This window comes from Chinchilla lanigera, unplaced genomic scaffold (assembly GCF_000276665.1).
Source record: "Chinchilla lanigera isolate Chin_1 unplaced genomic scaffold, ChiLan1.0 scaffold00012, whole genome shotgun sequence".
Classification (NCBI taxonomy): domain Eukaryota; kingdom Metazoa; phylum Chordata; class Mammalia; order Rodentia; family Chinchillidae; genus Chinchilla; species Chinchilla lanigera.
In genome coordinates, this window is record NW_004955413.1 from 21,801,114 (window position 1) to 21,827,192 (window position 26,079).

A 26,079-nucleotide genomic window follows, 5' to 3' on the forward strand; every position below is an offset into this window, starting at 1 on the left:
GCTTCCAGTCAAACTTACTTTTTTGTTGTTTTGTTTTCTGAGACAGGATCTTGCTATGTAGTTCAGGCTGGCCTTGGAGTCACTATGTAGCCCAGGCTGGCCCTGAAATCGCAGCGATCCTCTTACCTCAGCCTCCTGGGTACTGGGATTAGAGGCATGCGCCACCATGCCTGGCTCAAATTTATACTTTGAGGCGTATTTGTTGAGTCAGTAGAAAGTTCAAGGAAGTATATAATCACATTAAAATTGAAACAATTCTAATAAACACATGTAATATGAAGTTGAAGACATTTACTTCATTTATGGATTATACTCACTGATCTGAATTTGCAGCAAGCTTGTTATGTTCATGAATTGTTTCCTGGACACAGTCTTCAAGCATGCGTACATGACTATCACTATGATATAAAAAAGACATAGCAAACTTAAAGGGATAAATAGCAAGGAAAAAAATTAGACACTATTCAGTTGGGCTATCTCTATTTTTTGGTTTTTTTCAGTACTGGGAATCGAACTCAGGACCTTGTACTTGCCAGGCAAGCACTTGTGCCACTGAGCTATATCCCCCCAGCCCAATTGTGCTATCTTTCAAAATTTAAAATTACTTTAATAAGGATTGTCTCTAGTGTGCTCATTCACAATACCAAATCACTAGCTGAAAAACTGGATAGAAAAAAATAGTCAAGCTGATTTACATGATGGCAATCTTAAACAGTTTTCACCGAGATAATTCTTCAGAAATGATTGATTAAACAGTTTCAATATTAAAGGGTAAAAAAACCCCAGAAAGGCCACTTGTAAAATGCTGAAATGCTTAATGCCATCCTTCTTTGTAAAATAAAAATCGCAACAGGAATTTTAAATTTCATTAGTGAAAAATAATTATGATTACTATCTCACCTTTTTGCATTAGTAATGCAAATTATTCTCCCTCTGTTTCCAACACGTTCTGCATTCTCCATGAGCAAAGTACGGGCTTCATGCTGGTATTCAGTGATTTTGCAAAGGGTTTCCACTGCTGCAACAAGACCATGCAGAATACTACAGCACTCTGGATCTGCGCGAGGGTTAGGAGGCCCGACAGCAGCTAACGCTGCCATGAGCTAAGCGAAGGAAAGACAGTGATGGTGACAAAAGCATTCACACCTTAGATGAAAACATAACAAGAAAACTATAAACCAGTATATTTTAAGAATACAGGCAGAAACAACCTGAAGAAAATGCTGGCAAACCAAACTGCAATACACAACTATACACAATGGAATTATATGCCATGACCAAATGGGATTTGCCTCAGGAACACAAAGTTGATTTCATACCCCAAAATCAATTAAGACATCATATCAAAGGAATAAAGAATAGAAATCACACAATCATCTCCATAAATAAAAAAAAATAGCATTTAACAAAATCTAACATTAGCTGGGTGTGGTGGTGGTGCATGTTTGTAATCCCAGCACTCTGGCAGACTGAGGCAGGGGAGCTGAAAGTTTGAGCCCAGCCTGGGCAACAGAGGTAGACCCTATCTCAAAAGAATGAAAACAAAAAACCCTAAAACCCTTTGTGACCAAAAATTAAAATAACAAATACATAAAAAGAACCAAATAAGCTACCAATAGAAGGGGATTTCCTTGAGCAGACTGATAAAGGGCACCTATAAAAGACCTACAGATAGTATCATAGTTAATGGTGAGAGACTACATGTGTTCTCCTTAACAGTAGGTACAAACAACCTGAAGAAAATGTGCTGGCAAACCAAACTTAGCAACACCCCATTATACTCAATGGAATTATATACCAAGACCAAACGGGATTTGACTCAGTAATACAAAGTTGATTTCACGTCCCAAAATTAATATAAGACATATCAAAAGAATAAAAAAAAAAAAATCAATCATCTCCATGTCCACTCTTACCACTTTATTCAACACTGCACTGTAGGTTCTAGCCAGAACAGTTATGAAAGAAAATTAAAAGAACCCAGATTATCAAAAAGGAAGCAAAGCTCCATATGTTGCAGACAATATCTTGTTTGTTTTTTTAAATATGATTTTATTTAAAAATAAAATGATTTATTTTAAATATGATTTTATTTAAAGAAGAATCCACCAAGAACTATTAGAACTAATAAACCAGTTCAGCAAGGTTACAGATGAACCACACTAAAATAATAAGAAAACAATTCCATTCGCAATAGCCCCCAGAAGAATAAAATACTTAGGAATAACTTTAGCAAAGGAAACATAGAGCATATTCTGGAAACTACAAAACACTGTTGAAAGAAATTAAAGATCTAAATAAACAGAAAAATTTCCCATGGTAATAGGTGAAAAGAATTAATATTGTTAAGATAGTAGTATCACTCAAACTATAGATTCAACACAGTTCCCATCAGAATCTCAGCTGACTTCGATTTCTACAAAGCTGATTCTGCTGATCAGTTAGTAAGGGTCTACATGGGACCACACGGGACCCAGAATGGCCAAAATAATTTCAAAAAAGAACAAAGTAGGAAGAATCACATTATCTGACTTACACACTTACTACAAAGCAGTGGTAATCAAGGTGTGAGACTACCACAAGGACAGACATAGAGACGAGTGGAATAGAATTAACAGTTTAGAAGTCATTTATGGTCAACTGATTTTCAACAAGCATACCAAGATCATTCAATGGCAAAGAATAGTTTTGTTTTTAACAAAATTATGATGAGGGGACAACTAAATAGCCAAATGCAAAAGAATAAAGCTAAACTCTTAGCCTCAAATTTTACACACAAGTTAAAAGTGGATCAAACTAAGTTCAAGAACTAAAGCTATAAAACTGAAAGAAGAAATTGCTAAATCTTTATCATTTTGGACTTGACAAGATTCTCAGCTATGACCCCAAAAAAATGAACAACAAAATAAAGTAATTTGGACTTGATCAAAATGAAAAACTTTTGTGCTTTCAAGAAAATAAAAATATAAACTGGGCGTGGTGGCACACGCCTGTAACCCTAGCACTCAGGAGGCTGAGGCAGGAGGATCATTGCAAGTTCAAGACCAGCCTGGGCTACAAAGTGAGCTCAAGGCCAGCCTGAATGGCGAATATATGGAAATCAGAGATTTAATCAGGGACTTGTTATCCACAATGTATAAAGAGCTTATCCATCTCAATAATAAAAAGACAAACCGACTAAAAAAATGGGTAAAGGATGTGAGCAGATATTTTCCCAATGAAGATACACAAACAGTCAATGAACAAATGAAGAGATGCTCAACATCCTTAGCCACTATTATTTACTAGACTGTCTAAAAGCTTAAAAATTGGATAGCAAGTATTCGTAAGGATATAGAGAGATACAAATCTTCACTGACTGCTAGTAGGCATATAAAGTGATACACCACATCAGCAAATAATTTGGTAGCTCCTCAAATATTAAATACAGGTTACTATAATAGCAAGCAATTCCACTAAGTATATACCCAAAAGAAATGAGGCATAATTCTGGCACAAATACTTGTGTATACCTATGTTTACAGCTACATTATTCATAACAGGCAAAAGGAGGAAACAATTCAAATCAGTGGACAGAAAGATGAAATGTGATACACAGTAATACACAGTGTAGTGTTTTTCAGCCATAAAAAGAACATAGCTCAACAGTGAAATCATTGTGAATGCCAAGTCAAAGAAATCAGTCACCAAAGACCCCGTACTGTATGACTTCCATTCAGACGGAGTGACCCAAACAGAGAAAATCTACACAGAAAGGTCAGTGATCACTTGCATCTGAAGAGTTTGGGAATATATGTTATATGTTATAGAAACTTTCTTAAGATGAGACTTTATTTAAAAATAGGGTGTGGTAACTATGGCACCTATCTGTGAATACATTAAAAATTGCTAAATTGCATGGAACGTCCATTATATTCAGTAAAGCTGTTTACAAAAAAAAGAAAAAAGAGTGTGTACAAGTCACAGGGGCTTCGGTCTGTCACCCCAGCTTCTTGTGAGGTTGGGCAGAAGAACTTGAATCAAAGAGTTCACAACCAGCCTAGGCACCAAAGTGAGATTCTACTGGGGCTGAGGGATGAAAGAATGAGACAGACAGACAGACAGACAGATAGAAAGAGAGGAAAGGAGAGAGAAGACTTCACGAACTTTAAAATACTATAATCCCAGCACCTGGGAGACTGAGACAGGAGGATTTTGAGTTCAAAGCCAGCCTAAGCTACACAGTGAAACCCTGTCTCAAACAACAACTAAACAAACCACTATAATCTCATGTTATTTTTGTCTACTATTCTCCAATCCCACATATTCTCAGGAATGAAAAAGGACACACAAAGTTCTCATGGAATATACTACATTAACATAAAGTCTAAAAATTTATCTGATACTCTGCATACCCATGGGATCCAGTATTACAGCAGAATACCTTAAAATGAAATGCTCAAACGATTTATAAAATGTCAACATAAGACATAATAAGCAATATATTCCTAGCCTACCAATCATCTTATTCATATTAAATGACTTCCAAAAACATATGATACATTTTCCCTCAAACAAACAAAAACATCAAAAGGCAGAACAAGAAGATTGTGGAGCCCTCCAATTACGTGTATCCCAACAGAAACATCAATTTGAGTGCAAGAACCATGGCAACCAGGTGACCAACCATTCACTGTAGCTGGATTTAGCATAAATATAAGCTGCACTGAAGAAGTCAGGCAGAAAACAGCTGTCCGCGTCACCCTCCTACTAACCTCAAGTAGTATACCTTGCAGGAAAGATTCTTTCCACTTGAGAAAAGGAGAGAAAATTCAGTACTGGCCTCAGACTTAACAGGCCTGCCATGGTAAAATCCAGCACCAGCCAGAGTCAGACGGCTCCTAATACAGGCCTATGTCTGAAGGCAGAGCCTATGTGCCTGCATTAGCCTGATTAATGAGTACCAAGTTACAGCTAGATAGGAGCAAGAAGTTCTGGTACTCTACCACTCAGTAGAATGATTATACGTGATGATAATATTATTTACGTGTATATATATATATATGTAGATAGATACATTGACATGTGTGTATATATATGTATATATATTTAAAAAGCTAGAACAAAAGGCTTTGGAATATTTTTCATCATAAAAAAAGGAATAAATATGTATGTTTAATCTGAATTAAACATCATGGGATGTATACATGTGTTGAAACATCATATGGTATTCCACTAATATCTACAATTTTCATGTATCAGTTAAAAAGCAATAAAGTTTCTGAAAAAATTTAAGTGCAGTGTTTGCCAAGTTCTAGGACTCCCATCGTGGCCCGCTTTTCACTATTAATGCCGTAGCACTAACGTGAAGCTGATTAAGTGGTGCAGATTCAAGTCTCAAACTGGTATGAGCAGGCTCTAACACACCACTACACGGGCCAGAGGATGAGAAGCAGGAAATATTTCAAGGTGTACCTTGTGCGTATATACTTGCATATGTGTATGGCTTCTCAAAGAATGTATTTTTTTTTTTTAACCTTTTTGAGGCAGGGTCTTGCTATGCAGTTCAGGCTGGTTTGAGCGCACTCTGTAGCCCAGGCTGGTCTTGAACTCACAATGATCCTCCTGCCTCAGCCTCTAGAGTGATGGGATTACAGGTGTGCGCCTCTATGTCTGGCTCAAAAAATGTATTGTTAAACTAGCTGGGTATTGCTGATCCAGAAAAAATGACAAAGAAAGTACTGTTTATAAAGGACTATGTAAAGTCCCTATAACAGAAGCCCAATGAAAATTGTTTTGGAGAGGGAGTACTGTGGTTCTAGAGAAAGCAACAGAAAGATTAACTCTTGGAGTTAGAAACATACGGACTGAAGTCCTAGCTGTGCCTTTTATTAGCTGTGTGTCTGTACAGGAAATAATTGAAATAGTGTTTAAAAATTTCACTGATGCCCATCTTTCATGTTGTTCATATTCATCAGTGTAGACTGAAGTCTTCTCTCCAATAAACAACAGCAAATATAAGCCATCAGGAGATCAATGTTCTTAAATGATAGTAACAAAATAAACTGAGCTTGAGACTCAATTAATACACTGAGCTTGAGTTTACTTCTGCTCCTTTCACTAAGACCATAGTCATTTTAAAAAGCAAAAATCCACAGATGAAAAAAATGGGAGGGGTGACAACAGTAAATTAAGAGATGAGAGAGATGTCAACAAGAATTATAAAATTAATGAAGAAATGGTAATGAACTTAATAGGACCAAACACGCCAAAGTCTAACTGCCTACGGAGGAATAACCGCTCCCCGCAAAAAAACCAAAAAAACAAAAAGGCAACAAGATCTACTGCAGGGAATCTAAGGTAAGTCTGAGGATTGGAAGCACCAAGTAGTACACAAAACGGGTGGAGCAAGATGCAGACAACTACAAACAGCTTGGAGTCAAAGTAAGGTACGACTTCACTGAGGCTCCTACCCGCTAAACCCATCCAAGGGATCACCTCTTGCTGACTGCCAGACACAGAATCACATTACTTGAACCAGAAAGGTACCAGGCATGGCATTACAAAGCACAGCAGAGAGTAAGGTTAAGATACCAGGCTAACACTGCCCAACAGAACTTCCTGTGACAACGGAAATGTCCTCTATCCTATCCAATACAAAAAGCACTACCTACGTGTGGCTTGTTGAACATGTGAAACATGGCTAGTGCTATAAAGGAAGTAAATTTTTAATTGTATTTAATTTTTAAATGTAAATACTCAAATGCAGGGGCTGGGGATTTAGCTCAGCGGCAAAGCGCCTGCCTGGCAAGCGCAAGGTCGTGAGTTCGGTTCCTGGTACCGGAAAAAAAACAAAACAAAAAAAAAAATACTCAAATGCAGCTAGTCGCTACTATAATAAAACAGCAAAGTATGAAACCAAAAAAAAGATCAAATACAATCTGAAAATCTGCCTACTGAAAGGTAGAACCTACCTTTCCCTTTCCCTCCCAAAAGGTTAATAGCCAAGTTTACACAGAAGAGTGGAAGACCTTCTCTGGAGACCCTGAAAAGTCCCACAGGGATGATCTGTTCACTCTGACATCTGGAGGTTCCTCAATGAAAATAAGCGGTTAAAGCCAGGGAAACCCAACCAGCAATGCCTACTCCACGACATACAGATTTTCTAATCTGATATTTAGTGCCTTGCTTTTAAATAAGACTGCATAGCCAAATGTCAGCAGGCATTTTTTAAAAAGCCTCAACATGAAAAGAATCTCAAGAACAGAAGCTTCAAAAGAAAACTTCAAATACACCATAATTAATGTCCTCGGGTAAAAAAAATTCTACCCATGAAACAAAAAAAGGATATGACAATAATGATATAATTAGAGAATAAGTTCAAGATCTTGCAAATTAAAAATATAATCAAGTAAAATTTCCATGTAAGGGTTAAAAAGTTTAAAAACTAGAATAACAAAAGATGCTCAATGATAAGATTAAACTTTATCTAGAAAGTCCAACATACCACTAATAGATATTCTAGAAAGATAGAGATAAGATCATTATCACAGACACACCATGAAAAATTTTAACAAAATTTTCCTGCACACTAAATGAGAAAAGGTCCACTAAAATTTATCACTGAAAACTCTCAGAACATAAAGGGGCAAAGAAAAGATTCTGAAAGCTTTCAGAAATTATGAGGAAGATTGATACTGGACTTCTCAACAGTACCACTGGACTGTGGAACACCACGGAGTGATCCCTCACATAGAGAAAGTTATTTGCAAGCTAGAACTTCTATACTCAAAATATCAAAAAGAAGAAGACCTGAAAAACAGAGAGGGATGACTGTGGTCAGTAGGCCTAGAAAGTAATCCGTTCTGATTGTGCTCCAAAAAGTTGTTCTCATTGCTAAATTATCTAACACCGTTGTGATCAAAATACTGAGACCTTCTACAGACACACAAGGAAAAGCACTAATATTCAGAAAACTAAGCCCATGCTGCTGAAAAAGGAAATGACAAATTTCAGGAACAAATAAAAATTTGAGCAAAGAAATAATCACTTATACTATGTGGCACCATAGTCAATAACACTCTATATGGACATTTTATGCATATATGGAATTCTGAATGAACCAAAAGCTGATAAAACAATTTTGAGAAAACAAGAGGAAGGCATAGATGAGGGAGAAATTTAAAAGAGGTAAGTCCTCACGAACAATAATGATAAAGTTTAAATTGAGAAGTCAATAAACAGGAATAAAAACGTTTGGAAATTGTATTTCATAGTGAAGTAAATACTAGAACAGCTAGAGTTGCGAGTTTACTTGGGAACAAAGGGGAGACTACAATGAAAACAGCTGTTTTTCTTAATGTAATGGGATTTTAAAAATCATGTCCAAATACTATCGGATAAAAACATTCTAAATCATTTTTCAGAAGTATATGACATTTAGAAAAATTTCAAAAATAGCTACTGCTTAAAAACTAACCATACCTCCTGTAAATTCTGGTCTTCTTGAGTCCAAGAATTTAAAACATGTGCTCCAGAGTCACTCACAATGAAATTCACCTAGTAAATGTCAAAGGGACAATTAGTATTCAACTCTAATTTTATTTAGTCACCATGATATTTTACAACAATATGCAATTTCTAACACAGGTTTGCTGTTTGATGCACTCATTTCACAGCTACGGAATGCCTAATACATGACAGGTGCTGTTCTAAGAATGGCCCTGGGGTTATGGGAATGCAGTGATGAATAAAACAGTTCTGTCACAAGGTGCACGAAGTCTGGGGTACGAGTGTGATAAAACTGGAGTTCAGTGTAGGAAGAAGACCAATAAATGAATAGGATCCTTTTAGAGAGTGATAAATGCTACGAACCATAAGTGAGTTTTAGATTGAGCAGTCAGAGATGGTTTTCTCTAGAAAAGATGCACTAAGGAATTGAAGTGACCAAAGGAAACCAGCACTAAAAAAGCCAGGACAGAGAACTCCAAAAGGAAATGCAATGAGCTCAAAGTATATTCCCTCAGGAGGGTAAAAATCAGAGTAAGCAGAGGTCGGAGTTAAACTCAAGGAGCGCTGAAAGTCGTACAGAACACTGAAAACCAAATAATGGATATGGACTGTATTCTAACTTTTATTTATTTATTTATTTATTGTTTTTCTCCAGTACCGGGAACCAAACTCACGACCTTGTGCTTGCCAGGCAGGCGCTTTGCCGCTGAGCTAAATCCCCAGCCCCTGAATTCTAACTTTTAAAGTAAAGTCCAAATAAAAAAATACTATCAGGGTTGGGAAGTAACTGGTACAGTGCTTACCTAATGTGTGAGGCTCTGGGTTTGATCCCCAGCACCACAAAAAGTAAATAAATAAAACAACACCAATTAGATGGTAATGACAGTAAGGAACATATTAGAAAATATATCAAATGATGAAGATGACTATGTTCCTTTTTGGGGAGAGGAGTAAATTTCTTTCTTTCCCTTGAACAATATAATCTAATTCAGGATCATTTTTCCTAATACCCATGAAATACTAGTTTTCTTTCCTCAAAGAAAAAAGTTTGATAACTGGTCTTGTCTATTTTGGCTTACCTAACAGGGATATACTTTACTAGCTGCTTTGTTTAGATTATCTCATTTAAACCTTACAATAAGGAAGTAATTGTATACTTACAAGGAAAGATAATGAGGCCTGGAAAAATGAAATACAATCGGCCGAGCATGGTGGTGCAAGGCTGCTGTAATCCCAGCACTTGGGAGGCTGACACAGGAGGATCACTGGGAGTCCCATGTTAGCCTGAACTACATAGTCAGTTGAAGGCCAGCCTGAACTATCAGCTTCAGGAAAAAAAAAAGATAACAAATACAATTGAAGTCACATTGCTGGCAGCTAAAGATGCCAGGATCTGTAGAGAGTGCCTGGGATTTTGCATTTTCATTAAACTGTTAGATGATTTAGAGGATTCTTTTTTTTTGTTTTTGACAGGGTCACTATGCCGTGCAGGCTGACCTTGAACTCACTTACACAGCCCAGAATGGCCTCAAACTCACAGCAATCAACCTGAGCGCTGGGATTACAGCTGTGTGCCACCATGCCTGGCTTAGATGCCAGGATCTGAAATGAAACCTGTGCCTTAAATCTCATTATTAGCCTTCCCTCACCCTACACTTTTTCACAAAACAAGAATTTCCAAAGGTACTTATACTTAATTTGGAATGTAGCTTAATATGTAACACTGGACTCCCATGTTCACCTCTGCTCTTACTTTCCCACCTAAGACTGGGCAAGGCAAATAGGACGCATGTCATCCACTGGGAGCTAAACAAATGACTTTCCCGAAACAAATCATCTGAGATACTGAAATCTAAAGATAACTTTAACACCTGAAATTTCTGCCAATCATCAATTTCTCTTATTGACAAAAAACAGCTCTCGCTTAGCTTTTTTTTTTCTTCATTTTTTTGGTGCTGGGGATTGAACTCAAGCCTCTTGCGCACACTAAGCATGGGCTCCACTGCTGAGTTACACCCCAGCCCTTACTACGTAACTTGAGTTAGGTTTCTCTTCTTCCCCCCAGTTTCTGCATCAACCACATGGTGGTAATAACCAAGACTAATGTTCAGCTAGCACACACTGCTACAAGTCAACAAACTGCTTTACAACCAACATTTCTTCTGCTTGGACTGCCAACAATTCTCAGTGCTACTGTTTGTTCCATACCTTTGAGTGTTGCCCCAAAACCTACAGTACCTATTTCATAGGACTGTTTTAAGAATTAAAAAGGCTACTAATATAAAGCACTTTGGAACATGCTTTGCACATGTAAATGGCAAACAATTAATACTGCCCCAAATTAAATACTTGTAACATATTAATGCCAAAGGGCAATTCTAAAATGGGCGAGGTCGTGAACACCTGTAATCCCAGCTTGGTCACTTGGGAGGCTACTGCAGGAGGACTGCTGAGAGTTCAAGGCTACCCTTAACTACACAGTGAGTTCAAGGCCAACCTGGAATATAGAGACCCCGTCTCAAAACAAAAAACAAAAGAAACTAACAAACACTACACCAAAGGAACCAAAGGGCAGTTCTATGTACATTTTTAAGTAAACAAAGATTTCTAGCCAATTTTTTTTTTTTCCAACACTGGGGATTGAAGCCAGAGCTTCTGCACTGAGCCACATCCCTAACCCTTTTTATTCATTTTTTAGTTTGACATGGTGTCTTGCTAGGTTGCTCAGGCTGGGTTCAAACTTGCAGTCTCCTGCTTCAGCCTCCTAGACTGCTGGGTTTACATGCGTGTGCCACCATGCCCAGCTCTAAACCAAATTTACACAAAATTCAAATGAAAATTACGCATGAAGTTAAGTACACCCCCAAACATCCTAATTTTCTTTTTAATCCATACTCACCAGTTTCTTGAAAGGGAATATATCATACATTATTCTACAGTATTCCATGGAAGACTCTACTGAACAAGTCCACAATGATTTAGAAATAGGGGCCAAAGGGATGATGCCTTGGGTCCTATTCTTCACCAGCATATCAAACTCAACGTGTTGTCTGCACGATTCTGCCATGTAAGGGCAGTGATCCACAACAAACACCGTTTTATGCGATTCAGAAAAAATCTTCATTGTGTTTTAATCTATATGAAGAAAAACACACTAGTCAAATGCTGATACATAACATTCACTGTCTTAAATTATTTCTAATGAATGTGTCTTTTCCTCTTGAATTGGGAGGGAACATGAACACCTTCAAAGAAACAATATGCCCAACATATGGGTTTATGTTCAGAAAGCAGCTGTGTCAAGGCATGAGCTACACCATACTTTACCAGGCACATGCAAAATTACAGCTTTTTTTTGGCTTTTTGAAAGAACTTAAAATTGTCAAAAAGGCACCATTTTTACATATAATTGTACTTGATTCCTTTACACATACCAAACATAATAAATGCCATATATTCTTTAAATACATTTTTGATGATCCTTGCTAACTGACATCAATTACACATAAACCCCCAAGCCAGCACTTTGGGACTCCTCCCCGCGCCGCCTCAAAAAAACCATAAAATAAAAAAGGGAAGAAAACGTTTCAAGACTTCTGAAGAATACAGCTGGGATGAGGTGAAGGAAATTTAACAGGAAAGAGGGACAGCAAAAGCAAAAGCCAAATCAACATCTCTACCACCACTGCATAGAGGGTCTGAGCATTAGGATAAGAACCTCAAACTCACCCCCCCTGAGCTTTTGAAACACCCCATAATTTACCATGTGGAACAGAAAAACTTAGTCACTACCTTCACGCTGGGGAGGAGGAAAAACTTTTAAAACTTTTTCTTGTAAAAACAGAGCATTCGGTACCCCCCTGCTTCGCTAATAAAAACCTCATCCTAAATAGACAAATGCACATTCGAAAAGCACATGGTAAGCAGAACAAGTGCTCATCAAACACGAACTGTCTGTCCATGATCCCGCTATTTTCTTCCGCTCTGAAACGCATCGCTCCTTCAAGAAAAAACTCTCTCAGAAACCTTCTAGACACACTTTGCTGGAGGATGGGGGTGGAAAGTACAAGGTGAGTGGAGAGGGAAGACCTCAAGATCGAGGCTCGCTTACTTTCGTGCCTGGTCCTGCAGTGAAAACGAAGAGGCTGTGAAGCACAGCCTCCCTGGCCAAGGCTGCCGCCTGGGTGCGTGGGGACGGTCAGCGCACAGTCAGGCGCGTCTGGTGCCAAAGACTGGGGACCAAGCGTTCCCCACTCATCGCCCCGCACACCGGTCCTTCCCAGGCTTCCTAAACGCAGGAGCGCGTGCGCGCGCGCGCGCGCAGACACTGACTCGCGCACCCGGGCTCGCGCGTGCGCAGAGCTCTCTTCGGCAGGGCCGCCGAGCGTCCCTTCTCCCTCGAACGGCCGCCGCACCAGTCGCCGAACAGGAAGAGGGCGGAGCCAAGGAGGGAAAAAAAAATTCCTCCACCACTCGAGATTTTCTACTCGCTAGTTTTCCCCGTCACCCATTGGGAAGAACGATCCGGGCGACTTGAGCGTCTCCCCGAAAACCGAGTGTCACCCACGCAGCACCGGCGGAACCGGCCAAAAACCTGCCCCCAACCCTGGCGTTAGGCCCACCCACCGGCCTCCCTTTCTCGGCCTCTCCAGCTAGGCCGGGTTCCCCTGGAAAAACACGCGAGACTTCGCGAGAGGCCGAGGGAAAGCCTGAGACTAGATACACAGGGAGGGACAACGGAGGGCCCCTCCCCTTAGCGAGAGGAAGTCTCGCGAGGCTGGGGCGGTTCGGGAGCGCGCGTCGGTCCGCGGAGGTTTCCCCCCGGGCTGGGCCTGGGGCAGAGCCCCGCCGGCTCCGCGGCCGCCCCGTTGGCGGGTGGAAGGAGGACGCGGAATCTCTTCCGTTGGGTGCACAGGTCCCGGTTGGCGGAGGCGGCTGAGGGCTGCGAGGCACTGCCTGGAGCGCAGTGAGGGGGAGAAGCGCGGACGCCCGCGCCGCCCGCTGCCGAGCGCTCCGGCAGCCGGCCCTCCTCTCCCGCGGTCGGCGCGAGCGGCGCGCTGCGGACCCGAGGTGCGTCTCCCGGATCCTGCGGACGCGCCTTGCGTGTGTGTTTTCTGCCTGCCTCCCCCACGCGCGAGCTCGCCGCGAGGCGTGGGCGGGGAGAGACCCTCTTCGGGCCTCACGTTGCCCCTGTGCAGCGTTCGCCGCGGCGCCGGTCCGTCCTTCTGCACGCTGCCCTCCGAAAGGTATTTTTTTCCTCCTGTTTTTCTTCTCTGATAACGACTTCAGTGTCTGACCTGCTTTCCGCACTAGGAGCCTAGGAAATAATCCTTGGCCCTGAATTTCCGTTCGCACTGTACCGCGTTTCATCCTCCGCCAGAACTGGTGGGATTGCCCTAACCCCGCCGCAGACAGGTTTCCCCGCCGATCGTTCCCCAGTGTGCGTTCTGAAATACTTCTTTTCATCTCGCTCCAGCTTTTTCCGTAGCAGTGTAATCGTTAAGCATATCAATCATTTAGGACCTCTTACAGTCTTCGCCTTTCTAGTATCATCTTGTTGCTTTCCCAAGTACTTTTTTCACGGGGGTAGGGTGACAGGGTCTTGCTATGTAGTTCAGGTTGGCCTCGAACTAACTACGTAGTCAGCGCTGGCCTCCAACTCGTCCCAAATACTGTAATATCCGGCCATACCAGACTATTGTTTCCCCAGACGTGCCCTGCGTTCCCACAAGTCTCTGCTTGGTAGGTGCTGTATCCGCCTGTCCAAAATATTTCCTTCTCTGTTTTACCATCTGTCAAGCAAAACCCACTGTATAGATCATTATCTTTTGAGACTCCTGCCAGTAACAGTGATATTACAGCTGTGCCCAGAGCGCTTGAGGTAGTCGTGCAGTATTTACTAGGATGTATTATTTGCTCATTTATCTGTCTCTTCTGCCAGCTTAACTTGAGTCTAGAATACTGTCTTACTCATATTTGAAACAAAAGGTAGTCCAATATTTGCCATAGAGCAAGCGTTATTTATGTTTCTCTACACATGTAGAAAAATTACCATAGCAGTTTTTAGTCCCTTAAAGCCATAGACTTGTAGAGCCGGAAGGAGCCCCATGTATTAGCTTAAAGGCCTCTCATCTGTATTGAATATGAGCGACCCCACACTCTTAACTCCGTATGTAATTAACTCTACTTTTATTTTATTTTATTTTATCTTTTTGAGACAGGGTCTCACTGCGCAGTTCCAGCTGGCCTTGAGCTCAGCTGACCTCAAACTTGCAAGGATCCTCCTGCCTCAGCCTCCTGAGTGCTGGCATTACAGGTGTGCGCCACCACACTCGGCTAACTACTTATAGTATTTGAGATTATATATAATAGCAAGAAAAAAAAAAGTCCCTCCGAATGACTGCATTTTAGGCTACAGACAATGCTTGTTGTATGTGCATCCGTGCAACTTAGATTAGCTGTTTCGTGAGTATGTGAACATATGTATATGCAGCTTTTATTTAGCCACGGTTCTAAGTGAACATGTACATTTTTTTAAGTCTTCTAATGTCAGCTGGATGTGGCTCTTGCCTGTAATCCCAGCGCTGAGGGAGCCTGAGGTAGGAGCATCTCAAGTTTCAGTCTCACCTGGGCAACACAGACCCTCAAAACAAAAAGGCCTGGGGATGGAGCTCAGTTGTAGAGCACCCCAGGGTTCTCCATCCTCACTACAGGAAAAATAGATAAAATCCTCCAGCATCCTTCCAGATTCTGTTCCTTGCAACTTTAGAAGTTCATCTTTTTTTAGAAAGCTGCTTCATAAAGCTCCAGATGTAGTCATTCCACCATTTTTAGGGACAGTGAAAATTTTCGGTGCTTTTTTTAGTGCTTTTAAATAGTATGCCTGCATAAGATGCTTATTTTTATATGCAATTTATGTGTGTTCTTTTTTGATTTATTCAGTTTATAAGTTTCTCTGAAAGACATAACTATGCCTTTCATTTTTCCACTTTCAGGTGCCAGTTAATATTGTCTACTAGTTAATATTAGAGGGGCCTGCCTGAACAATACAGTTTTTTTTTTTTTTTTTTTTTTTTTTTTGGTTTTTCTCCGGTACCGGAACCGAACTCGCGACCTTGCACTTGCCAGGCAGGCGCTTTTGCCGCTGAGCTAAATCCCCAGCCCCTTAAATGAAACTAGATTGTTGACAACTAAAAACACGTCCGTGGTGTATTAGTAGTTACAATATTTTTACGTGGGTCCAGCTATCTATAGGATAGTGAATTTGTAGATGAAGGAAACATGATACAAGAGATTTGAATTTCTTTAAAATTTTCTTAACCAAAATCTAAAAGTAAACAGCTGGCAGTTGCTGTCTTGGGTGGGTGGTGGTTTCTTTTTTATCAGTAGCAGAATGTTCCCAACCATCTGTCAGGAATCTGACGAAGTGGGTGAGAGTAGGGGCTAGTGCGGGGAAGAAATAAAAACTCATTTTTAAAACGTTTCCTGTAATTTGGACCTCCCTAGAGAAAATTATGTCAGTATTCTGTGACCAGTTAAGACAGGCACTGTAAAAATAGACTGATAAATTGATAAATTTTTGCTAACCTCTGTTTTTAAGAATTTGAAACATGAGAGAGTTTGGAAAACTGTACTTCCCTACTCCAGTTACTAGCCAAAAAAAAGAGAGGGGAAGCATTTTTCAAAAAACGATGGCAAAGTAAATTTATAATATATAGTATTTTAAACTTGTTTGTGTCTGCTTTCACATACAGGAAATGAACATGCAAATGCATAGAAACTGCTTTTCTCAAAACATGACTGGTTTTCTGAAATGTTAATAAAATTATATTTTGAGTTACCTGCTGTTGTAATTCCTTTCCCTAAATAGATAAGTCTTTGTACTTACAAAATAAATTTTAAATGTAGTTTATTTGGTAGTAACGTTCTTCTATGCAGCGTACAGAATGTTTTGTGAAGCAGATGTTAACAATTTTCTTAAAAGCCTAAGAGTAAACCTCCACTGCTTAATTAACAGATGCCTTGTTAAAAATAGTTGCTAGGCTTTTATTAGTTATATGAAAAAGAGATTTGAAATACTGTTACCTTTAAAATTTTCTCCATGTAGGTTTCCATTTATTTCCAGTCTGGCTTGAAACGGAAATCCTTTTTAATATCTTGGAAGTTCCATTCTGGGGTAGGGTCAGGGAAATTGCTTTGCTTTTCCATCTAGGGAGATCAGGATCCTTTTGCTGTAGGTGAAAGCAAATAGGGCTCTGGAGATGACGCTTGGCTCAAAAATAAAATGCTCAACTGGAGATTAGAAGTTCTATTTGTGGTACCGGCTTGGCCCTGACATTCAGCTCCTTTTATTTTATTTGGGCACTGGTTGTGGTGCCCAGATGACAATGTAAGAAAGCTACCACTGCTTTGAATTGATTAAAATTATTACCCGGCAGATTGATTTTTATGTAAACAGCTTTATTGGGGGTGGGGGTACCGGGAATCAAACTCAGGACCTTGTGCTTGCCAGGCAGGTGCTTGTGCCACTGAGCTGTATCCCCAGCTATATAAACCACTTTTAGAGGGCTGTTTGGATTCAGTTATGTAGGAGAGAAGGCTAAAAATAGGTCAGACAGTTTTGGAGAAAACAGTGACTTGCTGTATTACATAGCAAAAGTTGATTTAACAACTTAAAATTGAGGCAGGGTGGGATCAGTGAAGAGATAGGCAAATAGCCATTTTCATGTCACAGTTTTAGTTGCATTTCTTTAATGGAACTTGTCACAGTTTTAGTTGCATTTGTTTAATGGCTAATGATGTTGAGCATCTTTTTTTGTGCTTATTTGCCATCCGTATATCTTTTTAGTTAAGTGTTAAGGTCTTTTGCGCATTTTAAAAATTCAATTATGATTGTTTTGAGAGATTTTTTTATTCTAAATACAAGTCTTTTATCAGCTTTATAATTTGAAAACATTTTTTCCACTCTTTAGCTTGTCTTTTTAGACAGCTTAGCAGTATTTATTCCTGAGCAAGTTTGTGATGTTGATGAAGTCCAGTTTATCAATTTTTTTTATTAATTATGATTTCAGTATCATGTCTTAAAAAAAACTTCGCCTTACTCCAGGTCATAAACATTGTCTTCTATTTTTTTCTTACAGAAATGTTACACTTTTTAATTTTACATTTAGATCTATGGTTCATTTTAAATTTTTGTATACAGTGTACAAATTAATGTTGAGATTAGTTTTCTGGCATATAGATGCCTAGTTCTTCCAACACCACTTGTTTGCAAAATCCAACATTTCTTTGACTTACATTTGCACCTTTTCAGAAATCATTGGCTTTGTTTCTGTGGGTTTGCTTCAGGATCTCTGTTCTGTGTCTGTCATCACAAAGGTCTTCACTACTGTAGCTTTAAATCTTAAAATTTGTTAGTGTGATTTCTCCAACTTTATTTTCAAAATTGCCTTGTTTATTCCAGTTTCTTTGGGGTTCTGTAGAAATTTTTAAATTACCTTACGAATTTCTGCAAAAGGTCCTGCCGGCTTTTGATTGGAAAGTGCATTAAATCTGTTAAGTAGGTTGGTTGTAGAAAACTGACATCTCTATCATGTTGAGTCTCCCAGTCTTTAAACGTAATATTTCTACCTTTTTTTAGGTTTGCTTTAGTTTCTTTCATTAGCACTTTGTAGTTACCAGCACAGAAATCCTACATGTGTTACGTTTTATTTAAGTTCAAGAGGTTTTAAAGTTATTATAAATATTTGTTTTTGAGGGGGTTGGTTTCCAGTTTTTCAGAAAACAACTGGTTTGTGTGTTTGTATCTTACACAGTTGCTAAAATCATACATTTTTAGTTCTAAGATTTTTTAAAAATTCTTTTCCAATTTATTTTCTTAAGTTCTTTGTTTCTTTTTTCTTTCTTTGTTACTCTAGTATGTTGAATAGGATTGTTGATTGGGACATCCTTTCTTGTTCTAATTTTAGTGGGAAAGTATTCAGTCTTTCATCATTAAATGTGGTGTTTGCTATAGGTTTTTGTAACTGCCCTTTCTCAGTTTGAGGAGCTCCCCTTCCAGTCCAGGTTTTCAAAAAGTTTTTATGAAAGGATGTTGAACTTTGCCTGACAGATCAGTTGTTGTGATCGAATGTTTTCTTCTTTAGACTACAGTGATGCGGAGGCAGACATGTATTCTGGGGTAAACTCCACTTGGTCATGATGTATTTTTGTTCAGTATGACTGAATTTGAGTTGCTGATATTTTCTTGAGAATTTTTGCATTTATACTCATGAGAGACGTTCTGTGATTTGTTTTTTTCTTGTATTGTCTTTGGGTGGTTTGGGTATCACAGTAATGCTGATACCATTTTATAAGTTTGAAAGTACTATATTCCCTTTCCTTTAATAAATTGTGTGATACTGATTTTATCTCTTTAAAAATATATTTTAGAATTTACCTTTGAAAGCATCTGAGTGTGGAGACTTTTTGCAGGATATTTTTGACTACTCAGTTTCTTTAATAAATACAAAGTTATTATAGGACTGTAATAGTTAAATATGACTTTAATAGTTAAATAACTCCAATAAATATAAATAATATTTATCAGTCTATTAATTGTATCTATTCTTGTGTAACTTTATGTAGTATTTTGGTTTTGAGGAATTAATTCATTTAAGTTACTCATTTCATGTGTGTGAGATTTTTTATTGCATTCCTTTATGCTTTGGGTGATTAAGGGACCTGCAGTGTTGTCCTGTCTTTTATTCCTAACATTGGTAGTTTAAGTCTTTTTCCTTCCTTGGTCAGTTTTGTTTGTAAAGACACAAATTTTACGGATTTTTTTACAGAACTAGCTTTTGATTTCATTGGGTTGTAGCTGATGCTTTCCTGCTTTTAATTTCATTGATGTTGTTCTGTTGTTCCTTATCATTATTCTTTCTGTTTACTTTGTGTTTACTTACTATTGATTTCTCCTTCATGCTCAGATAAATGATTTTAGATTTTTCTTAATTTTCGGGTATAAGCTTTTTTAAAATTTTTTTGCCTTTTTGAGACAGGGTCTCACTATGCCGTTCAGGCTGGCCTTGAGTGAGCTTCGTAGCCCAGGCCGGTTTCAAACTCAAAAACGATCCTCCTGTCTCAGCCTCCCAACTGCTGGGATTACAGGCATGTGCCACTACGTCTGGCTGATATAAGCTTTTAATGCTGTAAGTTTCCTTCATGGCAAAATTTTTGAGCTCTTATGTTTCCTTGTTTATTTATATCAAAATGTCATGGGCGTGGTGGCACATGCCTGTAATCCCAGCACTTGGGAGGCTGAGGCAGGAGGATCATTGGGAGTTCAAGGCCAGCCTGGGCTACAAAGTGAGCTCAAGGCCAACCTGAACTGCATAGGAAGTCCTTATCCCAAAAAGACAGAAAAAAAAAAAAAAAAACCATATCAAAATGTTTTCTAATTTCCAGAAATTTTTTTTTTTTGATTCATGGCTTATTTAGAAGTTTCTTGTTTAGCTTCCAGACAAATATTATGAAAGTAACATTTTCTGTTATTTTTTTAACTTAATTCTAATATGGCCAGATATCATAATTTGCATGGTTACAATCCTTTCAAATTTGTTAGTTTGTATTATAATCTATCCTAGTGACTATCCCATGTACATTTCAAAATAATGTATACAGTGTTACTCCCCATCTGTGGGAAGTATGTTTCAGGACCCCCGGTGTGAGTACCTGAAGGTGCAGACAGTACCACCCTGATGTTTATACTGAGTTTTTTTCTATACATACCTGTGATGAAGCTGAACGTGGCTCATGGTTTTTGAGGTTTCAGCCCATAGTTGGCTCGCTCCTTTGCTTTTAGGCCTGTGGCAAGGCTCCTTAACTTCATTGTTAAGGAGCACATAGTAGAGCATAGCTGCTCATCTCATGGTGGCGAGGAGAGAGGAAGGGCCTGGACACAAAATACATCCTTCATGAGCACAACCCCGGTGACCTGCTTCCTCCAAACAAGCCCCACCTCCTGGAGGCTCCACCACCTCCTGATAGCTCCCCTGAGCCATCACATCCTAAAGAGCCCACCTCTGAGCACTGCTGAATTGAGGACCAGGCCTTCAACACATGAGCTTCTGGGAGGACATTTAAGACCCAGACCATAACAGGATTGGAAAACAGGTCTTTATTTAACATTTTGGTTGGTTGGTTAGTATGGGGATTGAACCCAGGGCCTCACATATACAAGAGCATGCACTGTAGCACTGAGCCAAGATCCCTCTTCTGTTTTAACTAAGCACTTATTACACACTGTGGCTGTAACTTTTGTGGGTTTAGCTATGACAGTAAAAAGCAACCACAAATTATTTTCTCCATCACAGTTTCACAGAGAGAACATTCGTTTTTATTGCAGATTTTAGCAACCTTGGCATACAAATAAGTAAGGGTTACTTGAATGGGAGCACTGCAGTACTATGACATTCAATCTGATAACTTAGTGATACTAAGACACTAACAGGTAGGTGGCTGTCCAACATGGTACACTGGATAAAGGGGTGATTCATATCCTGAGCAGGAATGTATTGAGATTTCACCACACTACTCAGAAGTAAACTCATGAGTTGTTTATTTCTAGGTTTTCCATTGGAAAGTGAAACCATAAAGGGAGATACCATATTGTGTAGCTATTGGTTTTAGCATTTCATAAATGCCGATTCAATCACTCACTGTAGTTGATAATATTAATTTCGTCTGTATCCATGCTAATTTTTTGTGTATAAGTTCTATGAATTACTAAGAAAATAATGTTCAAATTTTTAGTAGAAAATTACGTGTCTACTTTTAACTTTTTGTTTTTGTTTCTAGTATGTTGAAACTCTCTAGCCAGGTGCATATATATTTAGGATTCTTATGTCTTCTTGGTAAATCGGTCCTTTTATCTGTATGTAGTGCTCCTGCGTGCCTGGTAATTCTCAGTGAGGTCTACTTTGTCTAGTATTTGTGTAGCCACTCCAGCTTTTAAAAAAACCTTTATTGAGATATATAATTCAGATAATTCATATACTATACTATTCACCTATTTAAGGTGTACAGTTTTATGGTTTTTAGTATACAGTGGACCCTTGAGTTACGAGCTCAATGTGTTCATGAGGGCTGGTTGTAACTCAAGTTGGTTGTAAGTCAAAACTGTTTTTCCCGTAAGAAATAATGGAAATACCCATAATATGTTTTGAACTTCCAAAGCATCCCTTAACTAACCTTCTCATAATAAAAAGCATTGTATAATGTGCATAACCTACCAGAAACACCAATAATTTTCCTAGTGTATTCTCCAAAAAGTTATAAAATGCGCCTACTGTACTCACCATTCAAGTTGGCATCTTTGGCTTGCAGGAAGGGAGAGTGAAATGGAAGGTGGGTATTGTTTGGAAGGAGACTCCCCTTCCATAAGAACATCAGGAATCTCACTCTCTGGTGTCCTTTTTCTCCTCGGGAGGATCTGTAGCCCACTAGGACCTGCTTCTGGCTCATGAGATCTCAGCCTTTTCAGAAATAAAAACTGTTCTAAGGTTGTCTGTTTCTGTCTCTTCTTTAACACTGTTCTGTAGTACGACATGACATTGTTATTAAGCAAGTAAATGCAACTGTTGGCTTTTTGTTTGGGTGGGTCATCTCTACAAATCTTTGTAGCTGTGTCCACTTTTTCAGCATTTCCTTTATTTCAGAAGAACTTTGTTGCACTGATTGTTGATATCCCCCCTCCTCTTGAGAAAGCTCCTCAGCTGCTATTTTCTGTTGCTCAGCCAGAAGTTGCTGAAGTTTCTCTGTAGACGGTTCCTCTGACTGTTCCTCCACCAGTTCCTCAACATCATCACTATCTACCTGCAAGCCGCTGGACTCTGCTATAGTGACACTGACATAAACCATACCAGGGTTAATTGAAGGCTCAGACTTCTCTCTACAACCTTCAAAGTCCCTCTCCTGTATGATTTTAGGCCATACTTCCTTCCAGGCAGATCTTGACGTCCTTAGAGAGACATTGGCCCAGGATTTCTCAGTTAACCCCACCTAGAAAAGGATGTTGCAATGTTCCTTCCAGAGCTCTTTAAAGGTTAAACCTGAGACCATCTGGAAGCACTTCAGGAACAGTTCCTTCGTGTATAGCTACTTAAAGTTAGGTATAACCTGCTGGTCCAAAGGCTGTAGTAGAGGAGTTGTATTAGATTGGAGGAACTCAACTGAGAGCCATGGGAAATCTTCAGCAAATTTTTCTTCCAAATTGAGGGAGCAGGAGCATTGTCCATGGTGAGGAGAGCCTTGAGTGGTAAGCCTTTGTCCTCTAGATATTTATCAGTAGGACAAACAGCCTTCCTGATCCACTGAAGAAGTACTCTTGTTACCTGTATCCAGGCTTTTGCATTAGATCTCCACATGACCCCTAGCCTATTTTTCATGACTTTTATGTTTTTTGAACACTGTAAGGGTCTCAGAGTAATAAACCAAGAGAGGCTTTATCTTGAGTTTATCACTTGCATTGGTACATAACAATAAGGTTAACCTGTCCTTCATAAGCTTGTGGTCTAGCATTTTCTTTTTCCCTAGATAATGCATGTTTTTCTGGGATATTCTTCCAGAAAAGGCCAGTTTCATCACGGATGAAAACTTGATGAGAGCAAAAGCCATTTCTCTGTGTCGTCATTTCAAAGGGGTGTATGTAATTTTCAGTAGCCCTTATATCAGCACTGGCTGCTTCACCATGCCTAGTTACGCTGTGAACTTAAGTTCTTGCTTTAAAATTGTGAAACCACCCCTACTGGCATGAAATGTTTCACCATTATCACTTGTTGCTGGATTATCCTTTACGAGAGTTTGCATTTATAGCCCTAGCTTTTGCGCAAATTGTGAGCTCAGATAGGCTACAACCTGCCGTCTGCCTTTCATTTATCCACACTAATCACAATAGCCTTTTCTCCCTCTAATAATGCTGTACATGTATGCGAGATCAGCCACACACTTATCAATTGTGATGGCTTTCTTTACCTTCTCTTTCTTCCTTAGCTGCTTTTCTAGCTTTTTGGGGACCATTCTGTGCTTTATACAATCACTGTCTGAAATGTCCACAAACATGCACATCTGGGCGCAGACTGATTATGTGTGTGTACATATGCTTTTCTGGCATCATGAATCTTTGTTTACAACTGCACAAGTGGCCAGCATTTGGGTTGTAGCTCAATACTTTGGTCATAGGTTAAACCTAAAATTCCAGTTGTAACCCAAGTTATTCATATGTGTAGCTGGTTGTAACTTGGATGTTCCACTGTATTCCCAGAGTTGTGCAGCCACCACTAAAATAAATTTTAGGGCATTTTAATCAGTGCATAAAGAAGCTGTAGGCTGTTAGCAGTTCCTTCCCATCACTTTGCCTCTTCCCAACCTTCCCACTCCGTGCCATACCTCAGCCCTGGACATTCACTAATCTGTTTTCAGATTCTGTTAATTTGCCTCTCCTGGACATTTAATACAAATGGAATTACATAACATGTGGTCATCATCTGCGACTGGCCTTTATGACTTAGCCTAACTTACCGGTTATCGTCCATGTGGTTACATGTGTCAGGACATCATTCCTCCTCTTTTCTGCCAAATACCCCACTATATTAATATGCCATATTTTATTCATGAATCAGTTGAATGGCATTTGGGTTAATTCTGATCTTTGGCTATTGTGAATGTTTTCATTTTCTAGGTGTGTACCTAGGAGTGAAATGTTTGGATTATATGTTTAGCCTTTTGAGGACCTACTACACTGTTTTGTTTTCCAAAGTAGCAGCACCAACCTGGGTATGGTGGTGCGCACCTGCAGTCCCAGCACTCTTGAACACTGAGGCAGGAAGATCACAAGTTCAAGCCCTGGCTGGGGAATTTAAGTGACTTATGGAGACATTTTCTTGAAATTTAAAAGAGGGTAGGCAGAGACTAGAGATACAACTCAGTGCAAAGGCCCTGGCTTCATTTCCTAGTACTGCAGAGTGGCTGGATTGTATTGCAAAGTTCTCTTTCTGAAGTTCATTTATTTATGGCTCTTACTTGACTATACTGTAGGTTTAACTTAACTTCTCTAGACCTAGATTTTATTTTTTTAAGAGAACTGTCAAGAAAGGGTGGCTCATAAAACATTAGGTAAAACTTAATAGAAAGAAAAAATGCAAAAGAGTAAGTTTCAGAAAGTTATAAGTTCTTTCAAAACACTGTTTTAGAATTAAAATTCTGAGGTCTGCAAGTACCAGTTCAAGTTCACTATGGACTGTGGAGTTTTTTCCTGAGATCTCTGTTCCCTTGGTTTATTTATCTGTTTTTAGGTCAATGCCACTCTGTTTTGGTTACTTTGGCTTTGTAATATGTGTTGAAATCAGGAGTTTTGAAATCAGCTTCCATCTTGGCTCATTTTGTTCAAGATGATGTTAGCTACTTGGGTTTTTATGTGCTTCCATATGGATTGTAGGATTGTTTTTCCTAATTCTGTGACGAATGTCGTTGGTATGTTGATGGGGATAATGTTGACTATGTACATCATTTTGGAAGTAGGGACTTCCAGACAGTTTCATTCTTTGAATCCATGCACATGGTACTCCTTCCATCTTGGACTTTTCAGTTTCTTTCACTAGTGTTCTATGATTTTCATTGTAAGGATCTTTTACTTTAAATATATTCCTGTGTGCGTGTGTGTGTGCATGCATGTGTTTCTATTAAGAACATGATTAATTTCATGATTTCTTTCTCAGCAAATTTGTACTTGATGCATAGAAAAGCTACTGATTTTTGTATCCTGCCGAGTTCATTTATCAGTTCCAGTAGTCTTGGTAGAGGATTTTATCGAGGTTTTTTGCATCTGTGGTTTCTTTGTTGTTGTTGTCGTGTCCTATTCAGATTTTGGTAATACAATAATGCTGGCAGTGAGTGAACAATCTTAAAACAAATGAAGTTTAAGAGGCATGTCTGTGTTAACGTGAAATTAAAATAAGGCAATACGCTAACTTTGTTTGGAGTCTTGATTTTGATTTTATTTTTAATTATAGGTATTCCTTTTACAATGAGTTGCACAATTGAGAAGGCCCTTGCTGATGCTAAAGCCCTTGTTGAAAGACTGCGAGATCATGATGATGCAGCGGAGTCTCTAATTGAGCAAACCACAGCTCTCAGCAAGCGAGTGGAAGCAATGAAGCAGGTGTGATTTTTCTTTCTTGGTGATTCCATTTAACAAAAGCAGTTACTGTCGTCTATATATTGCTTGAATTGTAAACTACTGCTAAAGTAGGAATTTTTTGAAGTTCTCTTTTTAAAGTGACTTGATTTGTATGTTTTCCTTTAGGATAAAATTTTGTCATGGTGCCATATATATGTGTATATATTGTAAAACCTGTAGGGGTTGGTTTTTTATGTTTTTTTGGCATTCCTGGGGATTGAACCCAAAGGTATATACACTACCTCTAAGCAACACCCCCATCCCTTTTCATTTTTTAGTTGGAGGTAAGAGTCTCTCTTAAGTTGTTCAGGCTCGCCCTAAACTTGAGACTGCCTATCTCTGTGTCCCAAATAACTCAGATTGCAGATATATGC

At 39.1% G+C, this 26,079-nt stretch overlaps 2 protein-coding genes across 5 annotated transcripts in view; one reads left to right on the forward strand and one right to left on the reverse strand.

Annotated features, from left to right (window-relative positions):
* Asun (asunder spermatogenesis regulator) overlaps positions 1-12,691 on the reverse strand; it is a 34,388-nt gene extending 21,697 nt beyond the window's left edge. Inside the window, exons 1-5 of the mRNA XM_005379644.1 lie at positions 12,602-12,691; positions 11,390-11,625; positions 8,464-8,538; positions 901-1,103; positions 318-398 (exon numbers count right to left, since the gene is read on the reverse strand). Coding sequence (XP_005379701.1) covers positions 318-398; positions 901-1,103; positions 8,464-8,538; positions 11,390-11,614 — 584 coding nt within the window. The 5' untranslated portion in view covers positions 11,615-11,625; positions 12,602-12,691. The remainder of the gene's footprint in view (positions 1-317; positions 399-900; positions 1,104-8,463; positions 8,539-11,389; positions 11,626-12,601) is intronic.
* Positions 12,692-13,019: 328 nt separating this feature from the next.
* The window catches only part of Fgfr1op2 (FGFR1 oncogene partner 2), a 28,973-nt gene continuing 15,913 nt past the window's right edge, over positions 13,020-26,079 (forward strand). Inside the window, exons 1-2 of one of the 4 annotated variants that reach the window (XM_005379113.2) lie at positions 13,020-13,101; positions 25,539-25,687. In XM_005379113.2, coding sequence (XP_005379170.1) covers positions 25,553-25,687 — 135 coding nt within the window. In that variant the 5' untranslated portion in view covers positions 13,020-13,101; positions 25,539-25,552. Of the gene's footprint in view, positions 13,102-13,159; positions 13,737-25,538; positions 25,688-26,079 lie in introns of those variants that run through there. The other 3 variants (XM_005379114.2, XM_005379112.2, XM_005379115.2) reach the window with 3 other exon arrangements.